At 44.6% G+C, this 26,762-nt stretch overlaps 1 protein-coding gene across 4 annotated transcripts in view; it reads left to right on the plus strand.

Annotated features, from left to right (window-relative positions):
- Positions 1 to 26,762, plus strand: part of DRP2 (dystrophin related protein 2) — a 1,496,582-nt gene that overhangs the window by 1,100,736 nt on the left and 369,084 nt on the right. For all 4 annotated transcript variants that reach the window (XM_069613022.1, XM_069613021.1, XM_069613023.1 and 1 more), the window contains one exon: positions 22,104 to 22,182. In XM_069613022.1, coding sequence (XP_069469123.1) covers positions 22,104 to 22,182 — 79 coding nt within the window. The remainder of the gene's footprint in view (positions 1 to 22,103; positions 22,183 to 26,762) is intronic.

The following is a 26,762-nucleotide window of genomic DNA, read 5'->3' on the forward strand; positions in this document are numbered from 1 at the left end:
CGCAGTTGTGGTTTTGCATGTCCTCTACGGTGCACGCCTCTGTGATGAATGTGGCTGGGTTCACTGTTTTACATCTTACTATGTGGATGTTTGCGCTGGACAGTATTATTTCATATGCTGTGGCGCGTTGTGTTGTCAATGTGCTCTTTGATCGCTCTAATATTGCAAAGAGTGAGTGTTCCACAAACAGTGTCACAGGACAGCCCATCACTATCGTGGCACTTTTCTCAATCGCGAACGCGGCTGCAGCTAGAGATTGCTCGCACGCGAAATGACCTTGCATTACTGCGTCTAGGGTGCCACTATAGTAAGCCAGTGGTTTGTGCCCTAACGATGTCTTTTGTGTCAATACTGCTGTCATCAGTGTTCCTTTGCAGTGTGAAAATAAGAAGAATTCGCGCCCATAATCTGGATTTGCCAGTACTGGAGCGCTTGATATCAGCTCTTTTAGTGAGTCAAATGCTGTGTTCATCTCTTCTGTCCATTCTATGTGTTTGTTTTCCTGCTGTGCCTCTTTTAGTGCCTGTAACAAGGGCCTCGTGTATGCTGCATAATCCAATATCCATGCTCGGCAATAGTTGCACATACCCAGAAATTTCTGCATCTCTTTTACTGTTTTGGGCTCCCCAACTGCTCTAATCGCCTGTGCCCTGTCTGGTATGATCCGCTTGCCATCCTTTGATATCAGCTGTCCCAAGTATAGGACCTCGGTCAGACAGTATTGTAACTTCCCCTTGTCCACCTTGTACCCTTTATTGGCCAATAATGTCAGGAGTGTTATTGAGTCCTTTCTACACTCTTCCTCAGTTTGTGCACAGATCAATAAATCATCAACGTACTGAATCACTGTGCTTTCTACACACAAATTCCCCAGATCTTCATGTAGTACCCTGTTGAATATGCTTGGGCTCTCGCAATACCCTTGTGGTAGTCTGCAGTGTTCGAACCTCCTCCCCCCTAGTGTAAACGCTGTTAAGTACCTGCTCTCCTCTGCTAAGGGAATCGAGAAAAATGCATTTTTTAAGTCAATAACTGTGAAGTGGGATGCCGTTTTCGGAATGTTGCACAGTATTGTTGATGGGTTCGGGACTAAAGGGAACTCCTTCTGGATCACATCATTGAGTGGGCGTAAATCCTGTATCATCCTCCATGAACCTCCCTTCGCCTTTTTAATCGGGTAAATGCATGTGTTGCATGGGGAGTTTGAGGGCACTATTATTCCTTGTGCTAGCAGTGCATCTAGTGTCTCTCTGATCCCTTCTTCTGCTTCGCGTGACATTGGATATTGTTTTACCCGGGGTATAATTGCTCCCGGTTTCAGTTTTATTACCACAGGCTGAACCTCATGTAATAACCCCACGTCATGGGGGCCATTTGTCCATATGTTAGTGGGTACTAACCTCATGTCGTCATCGAAAAATGCATGTGGTGCTCCTACTACTGCCATTAATTCAACTTGAGTTTTTCTGGCTGTAACTACAATGTCACACGGCATTGCTAGTTCCATCACTATTTCGCCATCTGTCTCAGTGTCTGAAAATAGCTCCTCGTCCGAGAGCTCCCTCAGTGGGATATTTGCATTTGTACACAGTACTGTCCGCCACTCACATCCTTCCATGTCAACGCCAATCACACATATTCTGTTTGCTGACACGTGTACTGCGTGTAAATCCAACGATACCACTGACCCGAGAGCAGTGTCGGGGCTTGCTATGGGGCGGAAGAGGAATTCGGCTGGAATCCTCCAATCCATCCTTTTTAGTTCTGGTACTATGAGAGCCAATGTTCTCATGCCCTCAACAAACATCTCCTCGTTTCTTGGTAACCCTCTGATCTCTTGCATAATTGTGTGGCCGTGTATTACTGCTAATATGCGGAGGGGGCATATGCCTGGCGTCGAACATACGATACCGCTCCCTGTGAATGATATTGTCATATTTAGTTTGCTTAAGAGATCTCTCCCCAGCAAATTAATGGGAGAGTGTTCATAGTACAGTAAGGGTGCTTTCACTGTTTTACCCCCCACTGTCACATCCAATGCTTCTGTGTAAGGAACTTCAATTACAGCCCCAGAGAACCCCTGCGTCTCTAACGTTCTATTAGATAACGGGAACCGGCCCTCTCTAATGCATGATTTCTCCGCTCCCGAATCCACCATGAATATGAACTGCTTGTCTCCTATCTGCGCTCCTATCAATGGTTCCTCTGATGCATTGTGGGTCGTAGATAGTACTGGACACGCAAGTGCTCTCTGTGGGCTGTCCTATGCGGGGTGTCTCATTGCCCCCCCTTGATCAAAAATGTTCCCCGAAACTACTGACACCCCGCTGTAAGGTGCGGGAGCAGGTGCTCCGTTAGCTACTGTGGCGAAAGTGTTACCTGGCGTGTATTGCATATTGTCATTATTCTGTGGGTGGTTTTGTGTCCTGTACTGATGTCCGTGTAGTTGTGCGTTACTTCTTTGTCCTACATTTTCTGGTTGTTGGTATTGTCCCATGGGGAGGCCGTAGGGGCTTCCTGGGTGGGGGTGACCGTACTGTTCTGTCTCCTGGAACCCGTTGTTTTGTCTGCTCCTGCACTCTCTTGAGTAGTGCCCCCATCTCCCACAATTCCAGCAGCTCCCCTGTGGACCTCTGGGACCCTGCCACCCATTACCTCCCATTCCTCCATACCCTTGTCCTCCTCTTCGGCCCCGGTACCCACCTCTTCCCCCTCTTGGGGCCCACTCTTGCCACGTTGGACCTCCGTTCTGCTCCTGCTCAGTCCACTGTCGTTGTCCTTGTCCTGCCCAATTTGCTGCTATTCTTCCTTGTATTGCTATTTGCCCCTCCTCTCCTTCGTCTCCCTCCCTCATGAGTGGGAGTCCTGCTACCGCTGCTGCAACCTTCACTAGTTTTGATTGTACCAACTTTGCCTCGTCTGCCAAACTTTTCTGTGCTACTTCCCTCTCTCTCTCTTTGATCCTTTTGCAATGGTGCACTATTATACTTTGGATCTCTGGCCACCCCTTCGCCTCAACGCCCGCTATCTTATCGAGTGCCTTCTGCACCTCTTTTGGGAGCCCTCTCTTAATGATAAAATAAAATAGAGATGTGGATTGGTGCCAGGGCGTGCCCGTTTCCGCTCTCCACATCTCCTGCACCCGGAGAATGTAATCCATAGCATCCTCCCCGTCATTCATTGTACATTGCATTACTGACTGTAAATCAGGGGTATCTGGGAATGTCTCCCGCAGCGCGTCCCACACCCTTGCTCGTACTGTATTAAAGGAAGCCCCATCATGACGATCACAATCTAACGTCACGGCCGGGAAACCAGCCTTAGCCCATACTCTGTCCGCTTGATCTCCTACTGCGGTTACTAGTAGGCTTTTCACATCGCCTACTGCCAACGGTATGCCGGCGGTATGTTTCTCAAATGCATATATCCACTTGCTCGCCCCTCCTGACAGCTGGGGCAATAATTTCATTAAATTAGCCTTATCCATCTGAGCCCATGGTATATAGTTTGGTCTCCCCCCCCCTCTGTGTATCAATGGAAGTTGTAACTTCCCTTTTGCAGTTGCACCCTCCCTTTCCTTAGTCGCTGCTGACTCCAATGACGCCATCTTCCCCACCCTATTTCTTAGTCGTCCCATCCATTCGTCGTCTATAGTCCCTAGTGAACATGCACCGTCCACTTCCTCGCTTTCCCCTCCCACTGCCATACTCAACCTATCACTGTCATCCAACCCTCCTCTGACATCACATAACAAGTCCTCTCTGATCCCTCTCTCTCGTGATACATCACCAATGCTCCCTTCTACTGCTCCTACCTCTATTATTCGTGTCGGCTCTTCCTCAATCCTGAACAGTATTTCCCCCTTTTTCCATCCTTCCTCAATCTGTCTACCATCGCTCGACGCTCTAGACGTGCGTCCTGATTGTGTGGGGGCACACGCTGTGCGCTCACATATGTCTTTTATTCTTGAGAGTTCATCCCTTGCCACAGTAAGCCTCGACTCTAAGTCACTCGTTAGCTTCTCTATATCCACCCTCTGTGTGCTTCCCTGGGCGCGCTCTCTGGTGCTTTCGTATGGCGGGGGGGCTGTTGGTCTTTGTGGTGTACCAGTTGTGGGGGGAGGCACATACGTAGGGTCGCTGTATCCTGCTGCGGGGGCTGGTTTAGGTAATATCGGGTACAAACTAATCACCTCCGCAGGTTGTGCTGTACTTAGCTGTTCCTTTTCCTCTCTTGGAATCATCAATGGATTATCTGTGGTGGAAGGTAGATCAATATTTGGTGCCGGGGCTTTGGGTGGGGGTACCTCCTCAAACAATCTCCAGAGGTCTAATATCTCCTTCCTATTTTGCCATTGTTTCCCCTTATACTTGAGGCTAATGCATGTTCGTACCATATCAAGAACGCTTTTGTCAAAAGACCCTCCCTCGGGCCAAATCTGGGGCAGACCCTCCCCCTTCAATTCTGTTACCCATTGATCGTGATATTTATTTATTCGTTCAGCGTATCCCGGTAAGCTCTTACAAATATGTGACAAGGGAGTTTCGGCCCCCATCCTCTAAATCACTAACACAGCCGTGTCCACCTTCTTTACTTTTAGTTAGGTGTAGATATGTGTATGTATACCTTTATGGCACAGACAAGAGCGGACGTCTCAAATATTATCACCCAAGTTTATTCACTGCGCAAATCCTTTCGCACTCACCATAGCTCATCTCCTTCCCATTCCCATACACTCTCATGTGATTCCGTTTGCAACTGATCAAGTACTAGTTATGGTCAACACTCTCTGGCGCCACCTCGCGGTCAACCGGTCGTCCCCAACACTCACACGGTGCGCGCACCCATCACAATGCCTTTCCACTCACACCTCGTCTTATTTCCTCCCTTTCCTCCCTGGCCAGCTGTCCCTGTTTTTCTGCTAAGGTTGCTATGTTCACGTCTGTACGTGCCACTACTTAGTCCCCACTCCTCAAAATGTGCTCCCTATTTTATAGTTCTTCTACAAGTATATTTATCTTATACCCTTTTCGCTTTCTTCCCCTGCCCCGTGGAATGGAAAAAAGAAATAGAGAGAGTAGCAATCACTAAAACATATTCCCGGTGTCTCCTTTTGCCAGACACCAATAACTTATTTCTTACTTCTTCATATATTCCCAGTACTAGTTTAGATAGCACTATGCGGCGCCGCCTTCCACCCCCTTTCGGAGCTAGGTTTCCGTCACTTCTACCACTTCACTTATTTCTTACTCCTAATGGCCATATGCAAAGAAAAGATAAAGAAAGTTTCAAGACCCGTCTTTAGTAGAGCCCCGTTATTCTTCTCCTCTACCTGTCCCCGTTCTCCTGTTCATAGTTTCCCCTCCCTTCCCTTTTACGATCGCTCGCACTCAGTACTCACGTGCCCGTCTTGAACCGATAGTCTCCGAAACTGGGTCCGTCCAGGCGGTGTCACCGGTAACTCAACGGTCAGCCCCTGGCTCCGGCGAGCGGCACTCAAAGGGGATTTTTTTCCAATCGGGATCCCGTACCCTTTCTCATTGAGTGCGCACTTCTTATTGTGCCGGTCGCCGTTGGCGGGCAGCCTCCCGGAGCCGGCTCACCGTGCGTATCCCTTCTCGACCGGAGATTCTCGTGCCACAAGGGGGTCGTTAGAAAGGAGTTAGGAAAAATAATTTGGAGATATCACGCTATCGGGGTCACCACTGAAAGGAAGCGCCCCCAATTTCAGCACGATCCTCCCCGCAATGAGAGACAATAAGGGACTCTCCCGTAGTGGGAATAAGACCAAGACAGAGTGCGGGTGAGCGTAAGTGGGAGTTTATCCAAAGAATAGGGCATGCAAAGAACTCTGCAACCTCCGAGAGCGCTCTGTCTGACAATAGCAAAGACAGGCGTATTTCTAATACAAAAAACGTCATCAGAACCTACACACTATAGGGGGCACAAGTTAATTGGGATTGGGTGGCGTCGACTAACTATAGGTGTTGCTGCAGCGTGGTTGGTCTTGGCGTGAGGACGTCACTGGTCAGCCTCGTGGGTTGGGTTGGGCCTGGCAGGCCAGCTTGAGGTCATCCGAGCGGTGTTGGTATGCTGGGGCAGCCTGTGACAAAGATGAATACCTCTCCTGACTCGTTTGCCCTAGGCCATGCACACTGCAGTTATTCAAGAAACGACATCTAAGTTCATCAATAAATCGCTCGGCAGTTTGTCTTATACAATAAACGCAACGCATGAGGAATGCACCTCTTGAGAGGTCCGGTGATTGTCGGTTAGGGTGAGATTTACCTGTGTCCTATTGACCGGTATTTTAGGTCGAGGGGCTGAGTTCTGGGGCCTGAGCCGACTGGTACATGCCTGTCTGCCGCGTTAGAAGTTATTATATAAATGGGTCTCTGTGTCTTGTCCCAGTGATGGGGGTCGTTCTTGGGGTGGTCTAGGGGGAGGGTTGTGGACTTTACGAGAGGGTGCTGGTAAATCAGTGGATTCAAAACGTGGGTTTATTACCGTGCTGTAAATAACACAGGTGGTGGGCTGTGGCCTTGGGTGCGGTACCGGGGCCTCTGACTCTCTGAAGCGGCTCCAGCTTGGTTGGGGGAGGTGAGGGAGCGCGGCACAGGCCTTAGCTTCCTTATCTGGCAGGCTTGGTAGGGTGGGAGGGAGAATGGCCTTGCATATACTCACAAAGGTTTTTTCCTCGTGCGTTGCTAACTTTTGAATGCAGAACTTTTATAATGTTCCGCCTTATTTTGATGTTATTTAAACACACATATATATTTCCATTTCGTTACACATTTCTTTAATACAGTCGGTCCGAGTACCTTTTCGTTACCTAACATTATATTTACTACATGATGTGATTATTTTATGTACATTAAACGTTACACGAGGTCGTTCTAGGTTATGGCCTACAGAAATTGATGCTCGCTGCTTTAGGTGATTAAGAAAACATATATGAGTAAATAAAGGCTATACATTTGGTCTACATCTTTCTCTGTGGTTGTAGCAGCACTAGTCCAGACCTGGGGTGGTATCATGTAACGTTACATCTTTATGGTTTATTCACAGTTTACAGGATCTGTTTAAACCGAGGTAGTTCGTTAATACCAATACTTGAATTATTTTCTACTTTCTTCAGATAGTGATGCTTCAGCTTTTTTCCCCGTCACCCCGGCCTCGCGGACCAGGTCATGCAGGGTGCAATATTACATTGTGGATAAAAATGTTACAGTGTTAGCATCTCGGGTTAGCTCATATCCGACTTTCTCATGGGAACGCGCTCGCAGCGGATCTACCAGGGCTACTGCGGCGGCAGAGATGCATGAAAGGCCCTCCAAAGGTGGGGGCCTCGTTACAGTGTGCTGAACTCACGCCATGTTTGCTAAACAAGATGGCTTCTAGGCCTAACTGAATTTTGGTATATGCAGGGAACGGATATGTGTGGGCAATGTCGTCGGCGGGTGACCCCTCCTCCACCTGGGCCCGGGTGGCATGAGGGGACGGCCACCGAGTCATGGTCCTCACCTGGGGAGAAGGCTGCAGGTGAGGAGGGCCTCGCGGCCAGTCCTTCCCTACATTTACCGTCCAACTTCTTTGGAGAAGTGGTCATGTCTGGCTGCACCCAACCTACATGGTGTACCAGTAAGCTTGTCAGTACCGTTACCGGACCGGCAAACTATGAGTTCTGCTCTAATCCCAGGACCAAAATTAGCGTATGAAACTTTAGCACCCCTATCAAATCTCCCAACCCATGACATAATCAGAAGACCTAAATTGTTTGTTTGTTTGTTGATTTATTTAGCTTGTATAGTGCTTCACACTGAAGCGCTTTACAATAAACTAATAAGTTTGAATGTATAGATATGATGGCACAATTTAACAGAAAAGAAAGAAGATTGAAAAAAAGGAAACAAGAGAGAACATAAAGAAAGACATTCAATTATGAACCAGATAACAGAATAAATGAAGTCCAGCAATAATGCAACCATTGCAGGACAAGAATCAAACCAACCCTCTTAAGCTCCAAAACTATCTGGGGTGGGCGGTAAAGTCTTAAAAATACAGTATCAATGTCTCCTATAAGGTTTTTGCACCAAGGAGCTGCTGCTGTCCTCAAAATGTGTAAGTCTGAAATACCCAGGCAGGAATCCACTTCAGACCACAGTTCTTCCACCTTTACAGGGCCCATCTGAGGCCTGGACAGAAGAGATCCCCAACCTGCTCCCCCATTAGACCAGAGCCATCTCCCAAGGGCTCCTCACATTCTCCAGGTGTTCAGAAAACTCCCACAGCGCCCTACAATTCCAACCACGCTGCTCCAGGCAGAGGAGACAAATAAGCAGGCGGCTGGCTGCCAAACATGGCTGGGAAGGGAGGTTACCACGGAGACACCGCCGATTGCGAAGTGTCATAGGATTTAAATGAACCAAGTTAATGGTGAAAATAATTCCATTAAACAAGGGAAAAAGCAAAAAACGGCATGAATAAACAAATGCACACATGCTGGAACTGGGAATTCTAGAAAGATTGAGTGGTAAAACATGAAAAAAGGAGGCAGAAGTAAAGAGGTGGCAGATCATTTCTGATTATAAATATCATATGGAAAGGAACCATACCACTGATATTCAAAAGCCAATTAATATTATTTCTGAAATTCTCTTTCTTAATTATTTCCAGAGACATGACCCAATAGACATATCTGAACCTTGACCCGTTAATTGTACAATCACAGTCTGAATCTTTTAATTCTACAGATAAGAAATTACTCTTCCTATCCCACGAAATCCCTCGCTTGTAATACCCCGTCTTTAAAAATGCAGGTAGGGTTGGGCGCGGGGGCTGTGGGGAGCCCCATGTTACCTTTTCTAGTAAGTGTAGCCACAGTAATAATGTGTGTATAATCTTTGCCACAGATAGTACTCTAAAGCCTTTTTCTTGCAGAATGATGTCCTAAATCTCAATATCCTTGAAGGAACAGAATATAGTACGACTGGGTTCAGGAAGGATATCAATATTATACATTGCATTAACCAAAGAGATTATTCCCTGCCACCATGCTCCTAGCATAGTGCAAAGACTGAGGATGTCAGTATAATTAATGTCCCTAGAATAACATCCATGGCGTGTACTTCTTGCTGTGTAGGCTAACTAATATTAAGTGTGTGAGGAATATTCAAGTTATTTACATTACATTCTTGCACATGCTCCACCCCCCTCATATGTCGGCTGTGGTATAGTCGATAAAGCTTGTCGTGAAGGCAATGCAGTAGGAATCTTCCTGACTTTGATTTCTTTGCTACAGTAGGAACCTTATCTCATTCCCTGTAGTCTAGGGCCTTCTGTTCTTCTAATTGCCATTATGAGGGAATAGGTTTTACTTTCTCCTCTTGGTCTGCTCGACTTTGTGGGCCACTGAATTTCAAAGTCTTACCTTTGATGGGAGCCATATAAATGTCACAAACGATTGCACCTTGTGTCGAGGTATCCTTGAGGTCAAGAGATTCAACTTACTCGGTTATTAGGACTGTCACAAAATCTTTACCTAATTTGAAGGATGATCTTTTTGTGGGTCATACATCTGCTGGGGAGCCAAATGCAAGATGCACAAGATCGTACATTCCCTGAAAAGTGCCATGCGTCTAATTTATAGGAGACCGCCTTCTTGCCTGTATACCTAAGTGTGGCTACATAATCTAGCTCTGCAGGCCAGCAATGCCTGTGGGAATGGTAGATAAATCCTGGGTTGCTGTGGTTATGATCTCTCATACCTATAAAAGGATGATCTTCCATTAATATCTGAATAGTCTTCCTCACTCTAGGCTGTGTAGCTAATCAGGATTGTGAGGGTCAATAAGTAGATCGAAAGGTTAGATTCCAGTCCCCAGCTCAAATACAAATGCTCTCAATGTCTTTTAATTCAGCAATGAGAACCCTGAGATGACTTGTTCACTGAGTTGAACATTTGCAATGGTTCTATGTGTTGAAATGGTCTTAATTGTGATGGTGGTCAGTTCATTTGAATCTTTTTGGTCAAACCATGGTCAACCCTTGTCTCTGTTATGATGGTCCCACCATGCCACCCTCCCTACCCAACACCCTTGCCCATACACATGTATATATATATGAATGTATTTGGTGTACTGGACCATATTAAGCCAACCAAACCTACCACCTTTACAATGAGAAAGATGTAACCACTGCAGACCATTAGGGATAGATCTGAGTCTAAAGTGATGCAGAGTTATTTCAGTCCCTTCAATGTTTTGGGAAGGTTTCCCATGACGTGAGACGATGGGTAGCTGACCAGGTGCCATAGGACATCATTTCCATCTTTCCTGTATTAAGTCCACCTTGAGTAGGCACTGGCATTGATCACTGGAGTTGACGTCTGGTGAGTTGTGGAGTTTAAGCATTATTTGTGTGTCACCGTCATTGTCCCAGTGATTAAATTCAAAGGATGAAATCGGGTGAGGGAGAGAGTTTAGGTAGGAGTTGAAAAGAAGGGGAGAGAAGACAGAGACCTGTGAAGTACCAGAAGAAGTAGCTTGGAGTAAAAACAAGCAAGAGCGATGACATGGCCTCGGTCGGAAAAGGAAATCGAAGAGCCATATGGGCACTCACATTTTAATTCTGATCTTTTGAAGTCACCCGGCTAGGGTAATATGGACTAGCATGTCTACAGCTGTGGAAATGTTTAAATGGTTGGTGGTTGAAGCTGCACAAGTGTCTGCCTGATTATTAAGGTCATCTCAAGTGGTCTTGAGTGCTGATTGGGTACTCCTCAGTACATGGAATCCTTCCTTGGATCAGGCAGACTATGATTGCTTCTCTGAACTAAAGTAGTTATAGGTATTGAGCCGTCTCAATGATCTTGATCAGGAATTCAGGCGGGTATGTAGTTGTTGGGATTGTCAGAGTAACCACCCGGTTTCTTCAAAAGAGATGTGATCAAGGGAATTTTGGAGTTCCGCTGGCAGGCATCTGGAATTGAAGAAAGCACTGAGGAGTGTGACGCCCAGGTCTGCTCCCGCAGGGGATTGGAGTATTTTCTTAAAAGCGGTAGGTGAGCTGTGGTCTGCAAGATATACCTATTTCTGGCTCTTGGTGAACGTGTCCTGGAAGCCAGTAGGCTGAACAGGAATTGATTGCAGAATTGGGGACAGCTAGCTGTGCCGGAAGAGAAGCAGATGAAAGGTTTTGGAATGTGTTATCTTGTGTCCAGAGGGCCATCTGCTCGAAGCGGTCTAGGAGGCAGTCTACAATGATTACCTTAAATGATATTGCTGTTGCAAACTGTAAGGCTGGTGACTTCTGAGTTCCGTTGAGGGTTCCTTGGGAGGTAATTGTGTGGTAGCTAGGCGTTTGCTGTGGTACAGTTCTTTTTGGCTTTCTGAATGACCTTCCATGTGTGTTTAAGCTGACAGAGGAAAGTCAGTTTACGGACGAGACCACCTGGGGCAGCTTGTGCTTTCTAGGAACCTTTTCGCTGGCTTTGAGGGAGTTGAACTCTTGGTTGATATTCTCGTCACAAGTAAAAATCAAAAATCAAACAATGACTGACAGAAGATCTGATTAACTAAGAATTCAGGAAAATATCAAGATTCATCAAGTGCAGATTTGAATTTGTTCACAGGTGAAACATGAACCATAACGTAAAAAAAAATATTATAAAGTTTGATTCATAGGGCCTAATTTACAAAAATGTTTTAACATGGGAAAGTCCTATTGAAAATGTTTGTGTGTAAATCAGCCCTAATCAGTTTTAATGAGTGAAATACACAATGTCTACTAGCATGTTATGCTGCTACTTTAATACTTTAGTATAACGTGAGTATTGATCATGTAAAATTCTAGTTTAACATGAGTACTGCTAGTGCAACATGTTGGTATAACTGGTATAACATGAGAACAGCTACCATAACATGCTAGAACTGCATAAGTACTTCCAGTATAACATGACTATAACATGCGATTCTGCTCATCAATAGTTCGTCAAATTGCACGTGTTTCTGCACATGCCCAAACTTTAACAGGAGCAAATTGTGAATGAGGAAATTGCTCATGGCTAGTTACCTAAAACTATGCAATGAGTTGCACTGAACCACTCTTTTTGAGTTTTGGCTATTAGGTGGTGCTGATGCACCACCTATAAGCCGAAGCTATTGCGTTAGAGTACAGCTAGGGAAAAATGGCACATGAGGAGGGGCACAAAGCTTGTAGGTGTTGTTTAGTGATGTACCCGTTCATTGACTGACCATGGCCATGATAACCCCTGTAACCATTCCCACTTACTTCCTGTCCCTCCCCACCCAAAACACATCCTCCTGGGAGCTCTTTCAGCTAGCTTTATCAAGCCTAAACATCAAACTGTGTGGTGAGAATTCCTGCAGTGTTCTTTCAAAGCAGTCTTCTGAGAGTTGTTAAAATGGAGCTGGAAGCGGGCCACTGATGTAATACAAATGTCTTAACCAGGCCTGCCTTCAACCATTCGACGTATAAGCACTATGCGTGTTTTTCACTGAAGTACTGTTAAAAACAAGCATTGGCAGGGCCAACGATTTTGGTTTGTGCATAAGTATTAGGCATTTACCAGGCACTGCTATTATATGCCCAGGTACTCGCACCATTTTGCAGCTGCTACCATTGATCACCAGATAATATCACTAAGGCAGGGCCTGGCAAATGCCTTTCCTATTCCTTAACAAAAGCCAAAACTTTTGGCATTTCCAGTGCTTGTTTTATATTGGATTCTGTGCATAGTGGTAACGTATTAGAGCATGCACACTTTGAACATCCAGACCGGCGGATGTGCCAGTGAACTAAGTGTGACTTACAAACTTCCAAAAGGATCTACCTAAAACACAGGTGGGGGTAGAACATTTCTGTGCCAACAACCTGCACACTGAAAATGTGTTCACTCAGTGCATGTTTCTGATAAATGCATGTATCTGAATGTGCTGAAAGTCAACACTTCCAAGTCAGAATTTCTGTCCGAGGAACCTAAGGTAGATCTCTGACAATGTGAACTCTGTGTCCCCAGCTCAGCCCAGAAATAGGAAGCATTTTTGACATTGGCCAATAGGCCAAGATCTTACTGTTACTCCTGTCCATGCAGGCTTGTGCAAATAGAAGGGTTTTGGGCAGGGACGTAATTTCACCAAAATGCCAGGGGTAGAGGAAGCGACATCACATGACCCTTGACCCGCTGATGACACCACAGGAAGTGATGTCATTTGACCCCACCCCATGTGACATCACCAGAAGTGATGGCACACGACTTTTCACCCCTTGACAAAACAGGAATTGGCATCCATAGCATTGTTCCTCAGTACACTAAGAAAAATATGGTTACAATATCACTGTAGTATGATATACATTTCATGCAAGAATGGGACACCATATGTAGCTTTAATATCAGTGTGTATAGGCCCATATTACCAAATTACTGTGAATGTAAGCAGACGACCAACATAACAACCGGGACTATTGTACATCACTCGAGCTAATCTGTAAACAGAGCATCTCAAAGAGGCCTAAACCCCAAAGTGTAGACATCCAGTGCCTGCCAAGTGTCTGGCCACAGCAACTGACCAACGCAAAGCCAACCTGAAGACCATCAGAGGATGCACCACTTCATGCGTTTACACTCGTACATTACGCACAGGGATTCTCTTGTCAATAGTGCACTTTGAACCATTGCACAGCAACCCACTCCCGCCAGTCACCCAGAGCCTGAATATCCCCCAACCATTTTCACCACGGGCACCCCACCATCCACTGCAAGTCGCTTAAGACCCTCCCTCATTGTTAGATGGGGTATACAGGGGGAGGATGTATTGCAGGTCACAATAATTGCAGGTTTTATTTATTTTAAAATGTAAACAGCAGCAGCAGCTCCATGACATCACCCCTAGAAAAGGCTAATTTTATTATTTTCTTTGGTCCTTAATATCTTGCTTAATGCTGGCCTCCTCCAGCTTCTAAGCGCCAGACAGAAACTGAACCCATGTTGCACTCCACCCTCTTGTTCCCAAAGCAAGTGTGTTGCCCCTGAGGTATCTTTCCAAATATATATATGTTTTGCTTGAGGAAGCAACAGATGGTTTACTTCAAAGGCAGAGGGCACCTTCATGTAACTGAATCATCTCACCTTCCGTCTATATACAGTGTGACTGTGATGCAGGTCCAGCAGATCTGGGTCAGGTCACATAGTGCCCAGGCAGGTTTGGTAGCAGAAGCCACTAGGGCATACCCCCTCTCATCACAGGCTCAGTGGCTCACTGGATGTGCAAAGCAGATAACAAGAAACACTGATGAGATTTGCATTCATGCTGTGCTGTTACTGAGTACTGCGGGCTGCTCTTACCCATTACCAGCTAGCTAGACCTTGCCCCCATTCCCTTCCTGTTGCTAAAGTACTGGGTATGAGCTGCACAGAGAGCCCCGCCTCTAAACCCAACCATTCAGGCATTCTTCACTAATGGACTACCAACCTGTTAGTGATGGCGGCTTCATGGTTTTTCCTGCATCTCTCTTATTTCTCCAGCTAACAAGATCTAGATTGCAGGTGAAACAAGCTGGGGCAAATTTAGCTGCATTTACAACCAATTTTTACAGGTGCAACACAGATATTTGCTCTTGGCACTGCCTCTTCGTACCGTGGCCCAGGGATCACAAGGACAGGTCTGGGGTAGCAGAGGGGGAGCCCGGGGTAGCAGATGCTACCCCTGGCAATCCCCAAATTATATCCCTGGTTTTGAGTCTGCTTTCCCACTGCCAATACTGCAGAAACAGCTGCTCGAACTTGGCTTACGTCATAATTTGGGGTCCAGCACACTCCAGCTTGCAAGCCTTGCCTTCTTTCACTGTGCCTCGCATTGAGTTTAACAGTGTTTGCGTTGCACAGTGTGCAGTCTACAAAATGGGCACAGAGCATTTGCTTGAGCCCCCTATCTCCACGTATGCCCTCAGCGCATCTTCTGCGGCTACCCTGTTGCCTGCCTGCCATCTAATGCTAGTGGGTGTGACCTGGAGAAAGATCTCTTGCCTACGATCGAAGGGAAGATATACTGCTTGCAATCCATGGTAATATCTCTTGGATGTGACTTGGGAGAGGATATTTTGCCAATGAAGGGAAGATATATTCTTTGCAATCCAGGGTAATATCTATTGGATGTGACCTGGGGGAAGATCTCTTGCCTACGATCCAAGGTAAGATATATTGCTTGCAATCCATGGTAATATCTCTTGGATGTCACCTGGTGTTAGGGAGAATTATCTTCTATGGCTAATTTCCCTTACCTATAGAGTCCCCCAGCAGCTTTGCTGGATTTGAGGGGGTTATTTTTTTCTCCTGATAAGAGTGAGACCCTTTTTTCTCACTCTTAGACAGATTGCTAGTGTGTGTTTTAGGCTATCTTGAGTGCGTATGGTCTATGGGGATTTTTTCACCCTCATAGGAATCATCTTTTTCATGTGTGGTACACAGCACCCTCCGTGCCGTACCACATGACTCCATGTAAACATAGACTCCATACCCTGGAACTGACTACTGTCTCCCAGGGCATGTAAAGTCCCGATAGACTTTACTAGTCAAATCTTATGAACAAAACCAGTACAACCCATCTTACTATGGAGGTACTGAGAAGGGTTCATAGTTTTTCCCTAGTGTTAATTTTCGAGGGGATACAGTACAGTCCCTCTCTCAAAAGTTTCTGGCTGGTGGCAGTAGTTACTACTGAAAATATTCGACCGCAAATATTTTCCTATGGGATTTTCCCATTGTTCGAGGCTACCACTTTTGCAGACAGCCTCTAACATACCGCCGGTTTACTTTAATATTAACTTTACTCCGGTAGATTTTTATTGCCAGAACTTTGATTTAATTTCTTTCTCGTGCTTTCTCTGTAGTCCTAACCCAGGTCGGGATCCTTTGTTCGTCCTTTAGGCAGGCTTCTGCACAGAAGCCCTCCTTTCGGCGCCACTCAGTCTGGGGTAGACAGGATGTGCGGTAGGGGGAATAGGCACCCTGGACAGGGTTGCCTATGCAACCCAAGTCGCACTCTGCCATGATAGGCTGGGGGGTTCTCCCGCCAGGAGAGCCACCCCACTGTGTGAGTGACAGCTAGGCTGTATGAATGGGGGTCTTGCTGCATAAAAGCAGGGTCCTGAGGACTGGAGGACAAGACGTCGCCACTGGAACTAAGAAGCCGAAGAGGAGAGAAGCCAAAGACATCTGCAACGACTGAACCACCGGTGAAGCCCTGCTGCAGATCCTCACCACTTTTCTCCAACAACTCGAGAAGATCTTCACCTGCAAGAGTCTTCTTCCCTTGAGCTGGTGGGGCCAGCCAGTTCACCAATTTCCTTCCCGGACCTGCCTTGGTCGAATCGCCAGTGCCAAGCACTAGGAGACCGGATATAAACAAAAGAGGGACTCCAAAACGTACAGGCACTCAAATGGAGCAGACAGACATCTATAAACACAATTGTGTGCCTGAACATACAAAGTCAAAAAATATAATTTGTGGAGCTAACAGTATTATTCTCCTGGTAGCCTAAACAATAGATTAAATCAAATTCAATATTTTAATTTACTGGTCTCTCACCAGTCAAAGTAACCTTTATGAGAAAAAAAGGGGGAAAAAAGTACATTGGCATAGAAAAATTATAAACTTGCTTTAATTGTTAGTTTGTAACAAGACAATGTGTCAATTTGATAAGTACATACAACATGAAAAACATACAAAAACAATGCAATTTACAAAAAGAAAAACAGGACTATTTAGTCCATACAATCAATGCGAGCAGAATTTATGCAAAGGCTCACAGAAGTAGGGGTACAACCCCACTAGGAAATAAACATGGGAACCCAATATATGGGAACTGACAAAAAATGATTTGGTGTTAGCAAAACAGTGAATACATTTTAAATCATAAGAGTTTTCCGAGATAGCTAATAAAACTTAAACTATCCCTAGCTGACCCTTACTTGTCTAAAGGCTCAGATTAAACAATTTCATGAAAATAGCACAGTACATGCGCCAACCAGAGCCTGATTGTGGCTACAACAAAAAAATATATATATCACACAGAATATTGTTTACTAAGCCTAATTTTGGCTAACCATGTAAACAATGTCGCACAGTGCTGTGTGTTAAGCCGGATTTTGGCTGAAAAAAAATTTCGACATATACAATGTCACCCAAACAGTCATTTATCTGCTGTGTTGTCACAGGCTGAAAGGGGGTGTACTACGCCTACTGCTATAAAGTGTGTATGTCCATGATGCCAAACCGCAGGAGAATGTAGTTCCTGCGACCATTACATAGGGCTAGTTGGCGTTTCGGTGGTATATTGATGGGTAGCAACCACCTTCCTCAGGTACTGGGATCTTCACATTCAGCCTTAATACAGACAGCCTTAATGTAGGGGGTCCTCCTGAAAAGGTAGTAACAGGGGACATTTTGTGAACTCAAAAGGTTTAACTTTAAATGGGAAGAGAACTAGAGAATATACCAATATATGGTGAAGGCATCAGGCCTCAATGCCCCAGAACCAAGTTGGCAGTCCCCCCAGACAGAAAACTTGAAAGTTACCAGAAAGGCGCCCTTAAAGTGTAAAGAGCGTACCCAAAAACTAAGTCACCTCGTGAGGAAAATAAGTGAAAGATGTGATCATGTAGTGAAAAATGTGTGTAATAGAATACAAAAAATACTGTGCAAAAGAAAGGCACATAAATCAAAACATGGCGGAACGTACCTCAGAGGGCACATCATGTGCTCACCATGCAAGATGTCGTGCATTCAGCACAATATTTGGGTTTAGCAATTGGAAAACAAACTGAATCTAGAATTTTCACCTAAAGTGAAAGAGGAGGAAAACAAAGACATAAAGGTGGCGATAGTTTATGTACAGCGGTAGTTTAATACGGCTGGTGTGTAGGTATGGTAAAGGTAACAAAAACTCACCATATGAATATGTGGATGCCCATGGAGCGCTTCGTATTTTGCGCAGGACACGAAAACTCCTAGCCTGGGGTTGGTGGTATCAGGCTGTGGGGTGATGAGTATGGCAGTGCTGCATAATAGTAAAAAATGACAAGCCCAACATGTGAGTTAGGCAGTGTAAATAAAACGCCCAGCGCGTAGGTCAGTAATGGCTTAGTGAGAAAAGTAAGTAAAATGGAACTTACTGTTGACTTCTACCACGTAGAAGCAGCAGATGGCTTGCTTCTAAAGAAAGCTGACGCTTGCTTCTGGAAAATGCTGCGTGTATCCGCTATTCTTCATAGTGAAGGAAAAGGCAGCCAGTGGGGTGTAGTAGCACTCAACTGGAAGGCATGTAACACTGAATGGAAAAGGTAGACAAAGAAAGAGGACTGGGACTAACAAAGTGAATTGGTAACACTGAATGAAAAAGGCAGACAAAGAAAGGGGACTTGGACTAACAAAGTGAATGGAAAGCAAAATGGAGCCCTTCCATGAATGACCGGACACAAACAAGGGACTAACACTAACATTGCAGGTTTGCTGAGACGTTAGTGAAGCCAGGCATTATTTACTATATGCAAAGGGTACTAATCCTATGAATGAATGACCGGACATAGACAAGGGACTAACACTAACATTGCAGGCTTGCTGAAACTTTAGTGAAGCCAGGCATTATGTACTATATGCAAAGGGTACTAATCCTAGGGAAAAAAACATTAAAAAGTGAAAAGGGGCAGCACACCCCAAAGCATATGGAGTGTTAATTCTACCAAATTCGAAACTGCATGAAAGAAAATTGAAAACCAACTAATAATAAACATTGGTAAAAAGAAACATATAGAAATGCATAAATGCAAAAATTATGAAAAAATTGTAAAAAAGGTTTTTTGAACAGGACTAGTTAAAAAATTAATTAAATAAATATTGCCTTAGTGCCAAAGCAGAGATAGCTCATTAAGACCATTGGAAATGGTGTCCAATTGGAAAATCCAACGAGCCTCCTTTGTGGACCGAGTTTGAGAGGGGTTGGAAGAGTTTTTGAAAACATCAATCACGCACCAGCGCAGGTCCTCTGTAGAGTGGCCGTATTCCATGTAATGGCTCACTAGTGGTGAGTTAATTGACTTACATCGAATCCTGGAGCGGTGCTCCGTGATTCTAGTGTGTACTGGCCGTGTAGTTTTTCCAATATATTTAAGCCCACACAGGCATTCAATACAATAGATAGCCCAGGCAGTCTTGCAATTTGAATAGTGTCTCAGTTCCCAAAGTTTGCCATGCACCAGGGCTGTTTTTGTCTTCATCGCAAATTTACAAATAGAGCAGGACCCGCAGGGAAAGTTACCCATCAGTGGGCGAAGGTCCCAACTGGTCGTAGTGGATCTAGAAGGTTTTAGTGAAGAGGAGGCATGGACTAGTTGGTCCTTGAGATTCTTTTGTCTCTTCATGGCGAAGATCGGCAATGGTTCAGCTGGTAAAGCTAATTGTGCCACTGACCAATGCTTCTTAATTGCTTTTTTGATGAGAAAGGAATGGGGACTATAGGTAAGGGCACATACTAGTTTGTCCTGTGGCTCAACATTTTTAGGTAGTAGTAGGGTGTCCCGAGGGGTGAATCTTGCTCGTTTATTGGAATTGGTAATCCATTTTTTGGGGTACCCTCGCTGGCGGAACTTAGTGGTCAGGTTAGTAGCATGTTGGACATAATCTGCTATGGATGTGCAGTTCCGTCTGATGCGTAGAAACTGGGAATAGGGTAAATTTTCTTTCAGAGTGCGTGGGTGGTAACTGTCGTAATGCAGTAATGTATTACGATCTGTGGGCTTGGTAAAAAGAGAACAGACCAGTTGGTTGACCGGATAGCCAGGCACCCGTCCACCCGGACCACGATTTAAAGGAGCGTACCTTTTATTTTGTTTGGCAGCACCGCGGCTGGTTTCATCCCTGGGCAGTGCAGTAACTCGAACCTTCCTCCACGATGAAAGCCTCTCTTCCTCTGCTGGATCTCCCGAACTGCAGGAACTGCCAGGAACTACCACCACCGCAGGAGCCTCTTCTACATTTAAGGTACATTGTTCCACCAGGCCTCCCTTTTTCGTTGGGTACTGCTAAAGGTGTTTTAAATCCTTTACCTACCTACTGAGTTGGCTGCCCCTATCATCTAACATTGTCTTTCACCTTCTGCAACCGCCATTTCGAATCGTTTAACAAAGACTTGACTGCAGCTACAAGAACATTTTGCTCCTGGGCCCTTTGCCCTGTACCACTGACTCTGGCACAGGCCTATTGACTGGCTAAATCTGTTACAACTGCCTTCTCTAGATTGCTTCTCACCTAGAAATATGTTGGTGCACCTAACTCTTATAACCACCTTTTCCTTCCCTCTTTTTAAACTTGTGAAGTGCCATTTTGCTTGGTTTTCACCTCAGTATTATACATGCTAAAGTACTGCCTTGCCTACCTTGTTCACAATCTTCTTGGGAAGTGTTGATGGTTTATTTAAGAGTATATTCCTGTATAACTTGACCTTTTCCTCCCTTTTGAGAAATTGATAGAGTGCCATTTCTGCTTGGTTTTCATTGTGCCGTTTTGCTCAGTTTTCACTCTTGCTCAAACTTGTCTACAATTTAAATAGGGAGTTGTGTATACTTTTCTTGACTGATTTAGCTTTTATAATAGTGATTTGTGTGTGAACATCAGAGTGTGTAAAATAAATATATATATATATATATATTCTTTTTGATACAAAGCTTTGGTCAGTGTTTCCTTGTTCCATAGTATTGTAGTCCTAATGTGTAATCCCTGAATACTGCTCATCTCCCTCTTGAGAGAAGTCTGACGGCTTAGCCACAGCTACCAACTAAATCTTTGTGGAACAGACTGATACCAAAGGGGATTTATTGCTCATACCTGTAGTCTTAATCTTCGGTAGTGCTCCCGAAGAGAACTGCACAGGATTCTGCCTAACACCTGGGGTTAGACCTCTTGCCTACGAAGGGAAGATATATTCCTCGCAATCCATGGTAATATCCCTTGGATGTGACTTGGGAGAAGATCTCTTGCCTACGAATGGAAGATATATTCCTCTCAATCCAGGGTAATATCTCCAGGATGTGACTTGGGGGAAGATCTCTTGCCTACAAATGAAAGATATATTCCTCTCAATCCAGGGTAATATCTCTTGGATGTGACCTGGGGGAAGTTCTCTTGCCTACCAAGGGAAGATATATTCCTTGCTATCTAGGGTAATATCTCTAGGATGGGACCTGGGGGAAGTTCTCTTGTCTACAAAGGGAAGATATATTCCTTGCTATTTAGGGTAATATCTCTTGGATGTCACTTTGGAGAAGATCTCTTGCTTGCGTTCTCAGGGGATGACCACTTACACATCTTGCTTCCCGAGATTGAAATTCTGTTCCTCACTTCATCAGAACAACAAACAAAATTGATTATTTTAAAGAGGAAGGGAAACCATAAATGTTCTCCTCTTACCTTGACCTTTGACCAATCCCTCTTCACAAACTCTCTACGGCTGTTGTTACTGACAGAGCCATCCGTCTCTTACCAGGCTTCGGTGCGAAGAGGCCACATTGTTGCCATGGAGCGCTTTCAAAACCCTGAACATAACACAAGATAATAATTGCGATCACTGGCCACGCTTTGTCCTGACACCAACGGTATATTTGTGCTAATAAAGATATGTTGAGCTCACATCTTTTTCTATTTTAGTCACCACTCTGTGGTTAGTGCATTTTCTGATGTGATTATTCTCCTCCAGCCTTTCTACAGTTGTGGCAATGTGCAACTCCTTTTGCTGTTTTGTGTGACACATGCAATTTCCATGAGTCTTGTTCAGTCCCTTAGAAAACCTAATATGTGTTTTGGTGCTAGAGGAGGACTTGGCATTGACATCTGAGAGAACACCCACAGTGTATACATGCTGAAAGGGGCCAGAGGGATGAAGACCCATCTGGGGACTGCATCTCTCTGAGGCGGACAGAAGGAATCCTGGAATGTCTAACGTTATACTGAGTAGGAAGTAGTAGAAAACATGTCAGTTACACAAAGCTTGAAATAGAAATCCTCCAAAATGGCTTCCTTCTCTCCAAACAGGCTTCCATCAATGAACGCTTGAAGCAGCTGCAGGATGCCCATCGGGATTTCGGACCCGGCTCTCAACACTTCCTCTCCAGTACGTGAGTAAATCTTGTCAACCATTCAATCTGGTAAGGAGTACGAATGAGAGATACAGAGTGTAAGGCAGGCTTTTCCATTGGGCGCCTAATACCTTTTTGACATGTGCACAGGGCAGGATCTCCTCTTTGATAAGAGCCTTGTGGATTCCTGGCCATTTGATGGAAACAGGATGAGATTGTGCTAGTACAGACATCTTAAAGAGCCATGTGCAGATATGTTTTTCTTGTTTAAGTGAAAGGAGGTTGTATAGCACAACCTACTATTCTGCATTCTGAGCATTGTGTGTCAAGGTGAAGCATCAATACAATTATCAAGATATTACATATCTCATGAAAAATAGACCCCTTAGTTGAAGAATTTACTCAGCAGGTGACCGCTATTAAACTTAGATCCTGAAACATGAAATGGGAGAAAAGGGGGAGCAAGATTATAATGTGATGAAAGGAGTGGTGAATGCGTGGAACAACCCTCAATCAGAAGTGGTATAGACTAAGGCAGAGTAGATACATTCAGAAACATCCTGTACAAAGCCAGTGGAACAATAGTACGGACTACACACATTGAAAACCAAAGACTGTTGCGGGTATAATACCTTTTTTTGAAATTCTTTTTTTCTAATACATTTATTGATCAACGCAAGTCAACAGAACAAGTACCATATGTCTGTACAAACCAAGGGTGCCCGTAAGAGCCCTGCATTTTAGTTAAAATCTTGTACTCAATAAAACTCACAAACCAAGACCAACTACTTTCAGAATAAATGGCTTCCCTGAAGCCACAGTGACGCTAATATATGGGGAAAGAATTCAACCACAATGTCTGGTTACAAAGATCAACTGGACTCTAACGCTTCAGATGCAACTACAAAAAGGGGAGTTTAATTTGGAAATGTGCTTTTAGAGCCTTTGAGCAGTGGGCAAACTGCGTTGACCTTGTTGTCTTTATTGGCTATAAAATCCAGTGCTTCGGTTGGCGTGCAGATTCATTGATGTTAGAGAGTCAGCAATACTGTTTCTGTGTTTGACATTCCCACCCAGGTCTCCTCTAAAATAGAGGGTAGGCTACACATTTGGCCAACCAACGCCAGACCTTCCAAAACAATTAAGAGACTTAATTTCTGATCTGGGGTGATTTGTGCCTATTTCCGTTGCAGTGAGCCCTAGCCCCAGATGGTGAAAAACCTCAATCAGTGCTACTGCCCCAGATTTGGGCTTAAAGGTAGATGGAATATCCCCTTTACTGAAAAATGGTACACTTGAACCCTAAGGACCAGAATAAGGGGGACCAATCACAGGGATCCTGTAGAAAATGTTTATATTCCATTCTATATAATCACCTTGACCTCACTCTAGATGTTGGCCAAAGCACAGAGGAAATTCACAAAGGTGATGGCAGGGGCCAGGCCATGCTTGCTGTGTTGCCTGGTCTTTTCTCTGGTTGTAATACGGGGGCTAAAAGGGACAACAAGCTGTTTGAAGACTTTTGAAAAGATTGTGAGGAAAGGGATCCTTAGTTTGGGTTAGATCTGTCTTGACAAATTAGGGCATTCATGGTGGCGAGTGCTGCTTGGGGTACAGACTGGAGTCCATTTTGAGTAGCGGGTGCTAAACCTGGAGCTCTGGTTTGGGATCAGGACTTGCGGTCATCATTGTCTTGGCCCTTTTCACCATGTATTTGACCCCTATGCGCCATTTGTATTTCAATATATATTTTTCTCATGACTAAACTGTGTAAACTGGTGAAAAGTGAAGCTTTTGGCAAGGTGCACTGGGGAGGTTAATGGCATATCTCCACCCCCTCCCTTTTTCCACCCATTTTAGCATTTTTCTTAGAGTTCGGCCAGAAGAAAAGAAAAACTCAAAATGAAGTGCCCATCGTCCTTGTTTGTCGAGGACTGCAAAGAGGGAGACATTAAGGCTCCCTGTTAAAAGAAAAACCCGGTCCTCCTTTTCACAAGCTCTACGGCCAGTTTGTTTGGCAGTGCAGAGCTTCAACCCCTTATTACATCATCATGATGAAGGAGGGACAAACCCAAAAACTAACACTTCGGAAGACTAAATTTATCAAGAGAGAAGACGGAAGATATTCAGTGAGGGGTGCTTAGGCCTGAAGTGGGCTGCCCACTTTGTCACTGAAGACATTCAATAAAGGGGTCCAAAAGATTTATTTTCTCAGAAAGTTCATATTTTCGCTGTTTGCTCTATCATTTGGCGCTTATGATTTAAAGGTATGTCATTACACAGGAGCAGAGTAAAATGGTTTAGCAAAAGTGCTTTATAAGGCTCCTCATCCTACTGATTCCATTTACCCTATAGAACATTTTTATTTTGGGTATTTACTGCCTATTGTGGCAGAGTAAAAAAAAATTGAGGAAATAATTACAGGATAATGTCCCTCAAAGTGGCTTTAAAAAACATTGTACGAATCAAGATATATAGCTGTGTTGGAATGTTATGTTATTAAGCATTTTGTATTGTGCCCTTTACCACCGTAGGGGTCTTACGGAGCCTAAACCTTGTCCGAGAATAGAGTGTATTGTGACCCTGCATGGGTGACACAAGACCTTGGTCTGAGGGTAAAGACGGGGGAAGGTAGAATCCGAGGGACTAAGCGATAGGACAGGAGGGATTAGTAAGAATATTGAAAGGAATGAGGTAGAGCACAAAGACAAACACATTCTGAGGGGAAAGGCACAAGGGGAGAGGGTGGCTTTGTGGGTACGTGTGTGATAACCTAAGGTTCTTAGTAGTGATTTGTGAATAGAGGCGTCCGGTATGAGCAGTTCGATTTACTCTGATGATACATTCTAGGCCAGTTAAGCCTGGTTGCTACATCACGTTGGTGATTGGGTGTGTGATGGACTTGAGAGGTGCTCAAACAGACCCCTGTATTGTGGGGGCTTTTACCAGGTTGTTTCGTAACGCAGCCCCTGTGCAGGGGCAGAACGCTGGTTTTGCCAAGCCAGCTGAAAAGATTCTGCACCAAGGATAGGACGTGCAAAGATGAATGCGGTGGCATGGGGTAGGGGGAAATATGATGGGGATGATAGAGACGGGTACTTGTGATAAGAGGGCACTCAGGCCAGTAACATTAGTCTATCACACCTATGTCTTATTTTAAGGAATTGATAGAAATTGAGGCTAGGCAAGTGGCTTCAATCTCCTTATGAAGTCTCCTTAAGAAGTGGTACTGTTATGAAGTGAGGAAAGTCTGTTGAGGCCTTGGGCAGGCGGGAGATGCGTCTGTCAGCTAGTGGTAGTGGCTAATGTACGTGGACATGTATTTAATACAATCATCTATGACAGATTAAGGTAATATTGGTAGTGTGAGACTGATGTGTGGAAAGAAAGGCCTCGTTTTCAGTTTACAATACAAGCAGTGGCATTTAAAGATCAGAAAAGCACATGCAGCCGCAGTTAAGTGTCTAGACACGATGTCTCCAGTGTCTAGTAAAGCTTTGTCTACGACTGAATTATTTTCGTAAAAAATAATGATGCTTGTATTAAATGAATGTGCCAACTTGGAGATGGATGTATTCTCTTACGCCCTCCCCCAAAAAAACCTCTTGTTGTAACGAGTTGTCACAATTTTATTAAGTAGAGGACAGAATATGTTTTGTAAATTTCAGACCATCGGTAACATAAGAAAATGCTAATAAATGAACTTTCCCAGAGGCCTGCAGGTAACTGCTGAATTACTTACGGCATGCCCAGGGATGGATGCAGCATATACAGTAGGGAAATGTGGAATGGGGGTGGGAGGACTACGTACGTTGACTCTACGTGGCAAGGATCAAACCACGCCTTCTTCTGGAACCGCTGGAAGTGAATGCTGCACAGTGTTACAGATAGTGGGGGTGGGTGAGAGACAGCAGGCCTAAACTTAGTCAACCCTATGAAGCCATTGCAAGGCATAAGCAAACATTCCAATCGAGTAGGAATGTTGTTAATAAACTAATGCGTGCATGAATAGACTGATATCTGTAGGTTTCCAGCCAACTCTACATTAAAATACGTATTCTGCGCCAACACGGAAAAGAAGACAGTCGCTCTGACGATTGGGTCACTATGAGCATTATCAGAAGGGGAACGTAATCTGATGACTATACACAAGATGAGATGGAGAGACACGCATGGAATGGAACTGAATATGCTAGCACAGCATTGCGGATTGAGATTGCTATAATATCTACATTTGAGCTAAGGATATTTAAAATAGGGTTGGTGGATTCTACACTGTATCACAGATATGAGAGGCGATTCATGTTTTTCCCTTTACCTTTAGAAATAACTAATGGTTATGATAGAGGCAATTCCGAGTTAAATTTTGGAGCTGAGCAGCAAGAGGCATTGGTAGGAACGTTGATGGAGCCAGAGCAGTCTAGGCAAACCAGGATATGTTTGTCATTAGCAATGGTAGTAGCTTGGAATGATCTTCTCAGGCCAATGGAGGAGACACAACCCCACAACAAGGAAGCATGGGCTTTGCCAACTCCAGTAAAGATCTTTTGAGGGTGTCATGTTGGTCCACTTGAACTTCAGGAGTTCTGGCACCACCATCTTTATTTCTTTGGGT

The sequence above is a fragment of the Ambystoma mexicanum genome, chromosome 5p (assembly GCF_040938575.1).
Source record: "Ambystoma mexicanum isolate Mex_15411 chromosome 5p, UKY_AmexF1_1, whole genome shotgun sequence".
Taxonomy (NCBI): Eukaryota; Metazoa; Chordata; class Amphibia; order Caudata; family Ambystomatidae; genus Ambystoma; species Ambystoma mexicanum.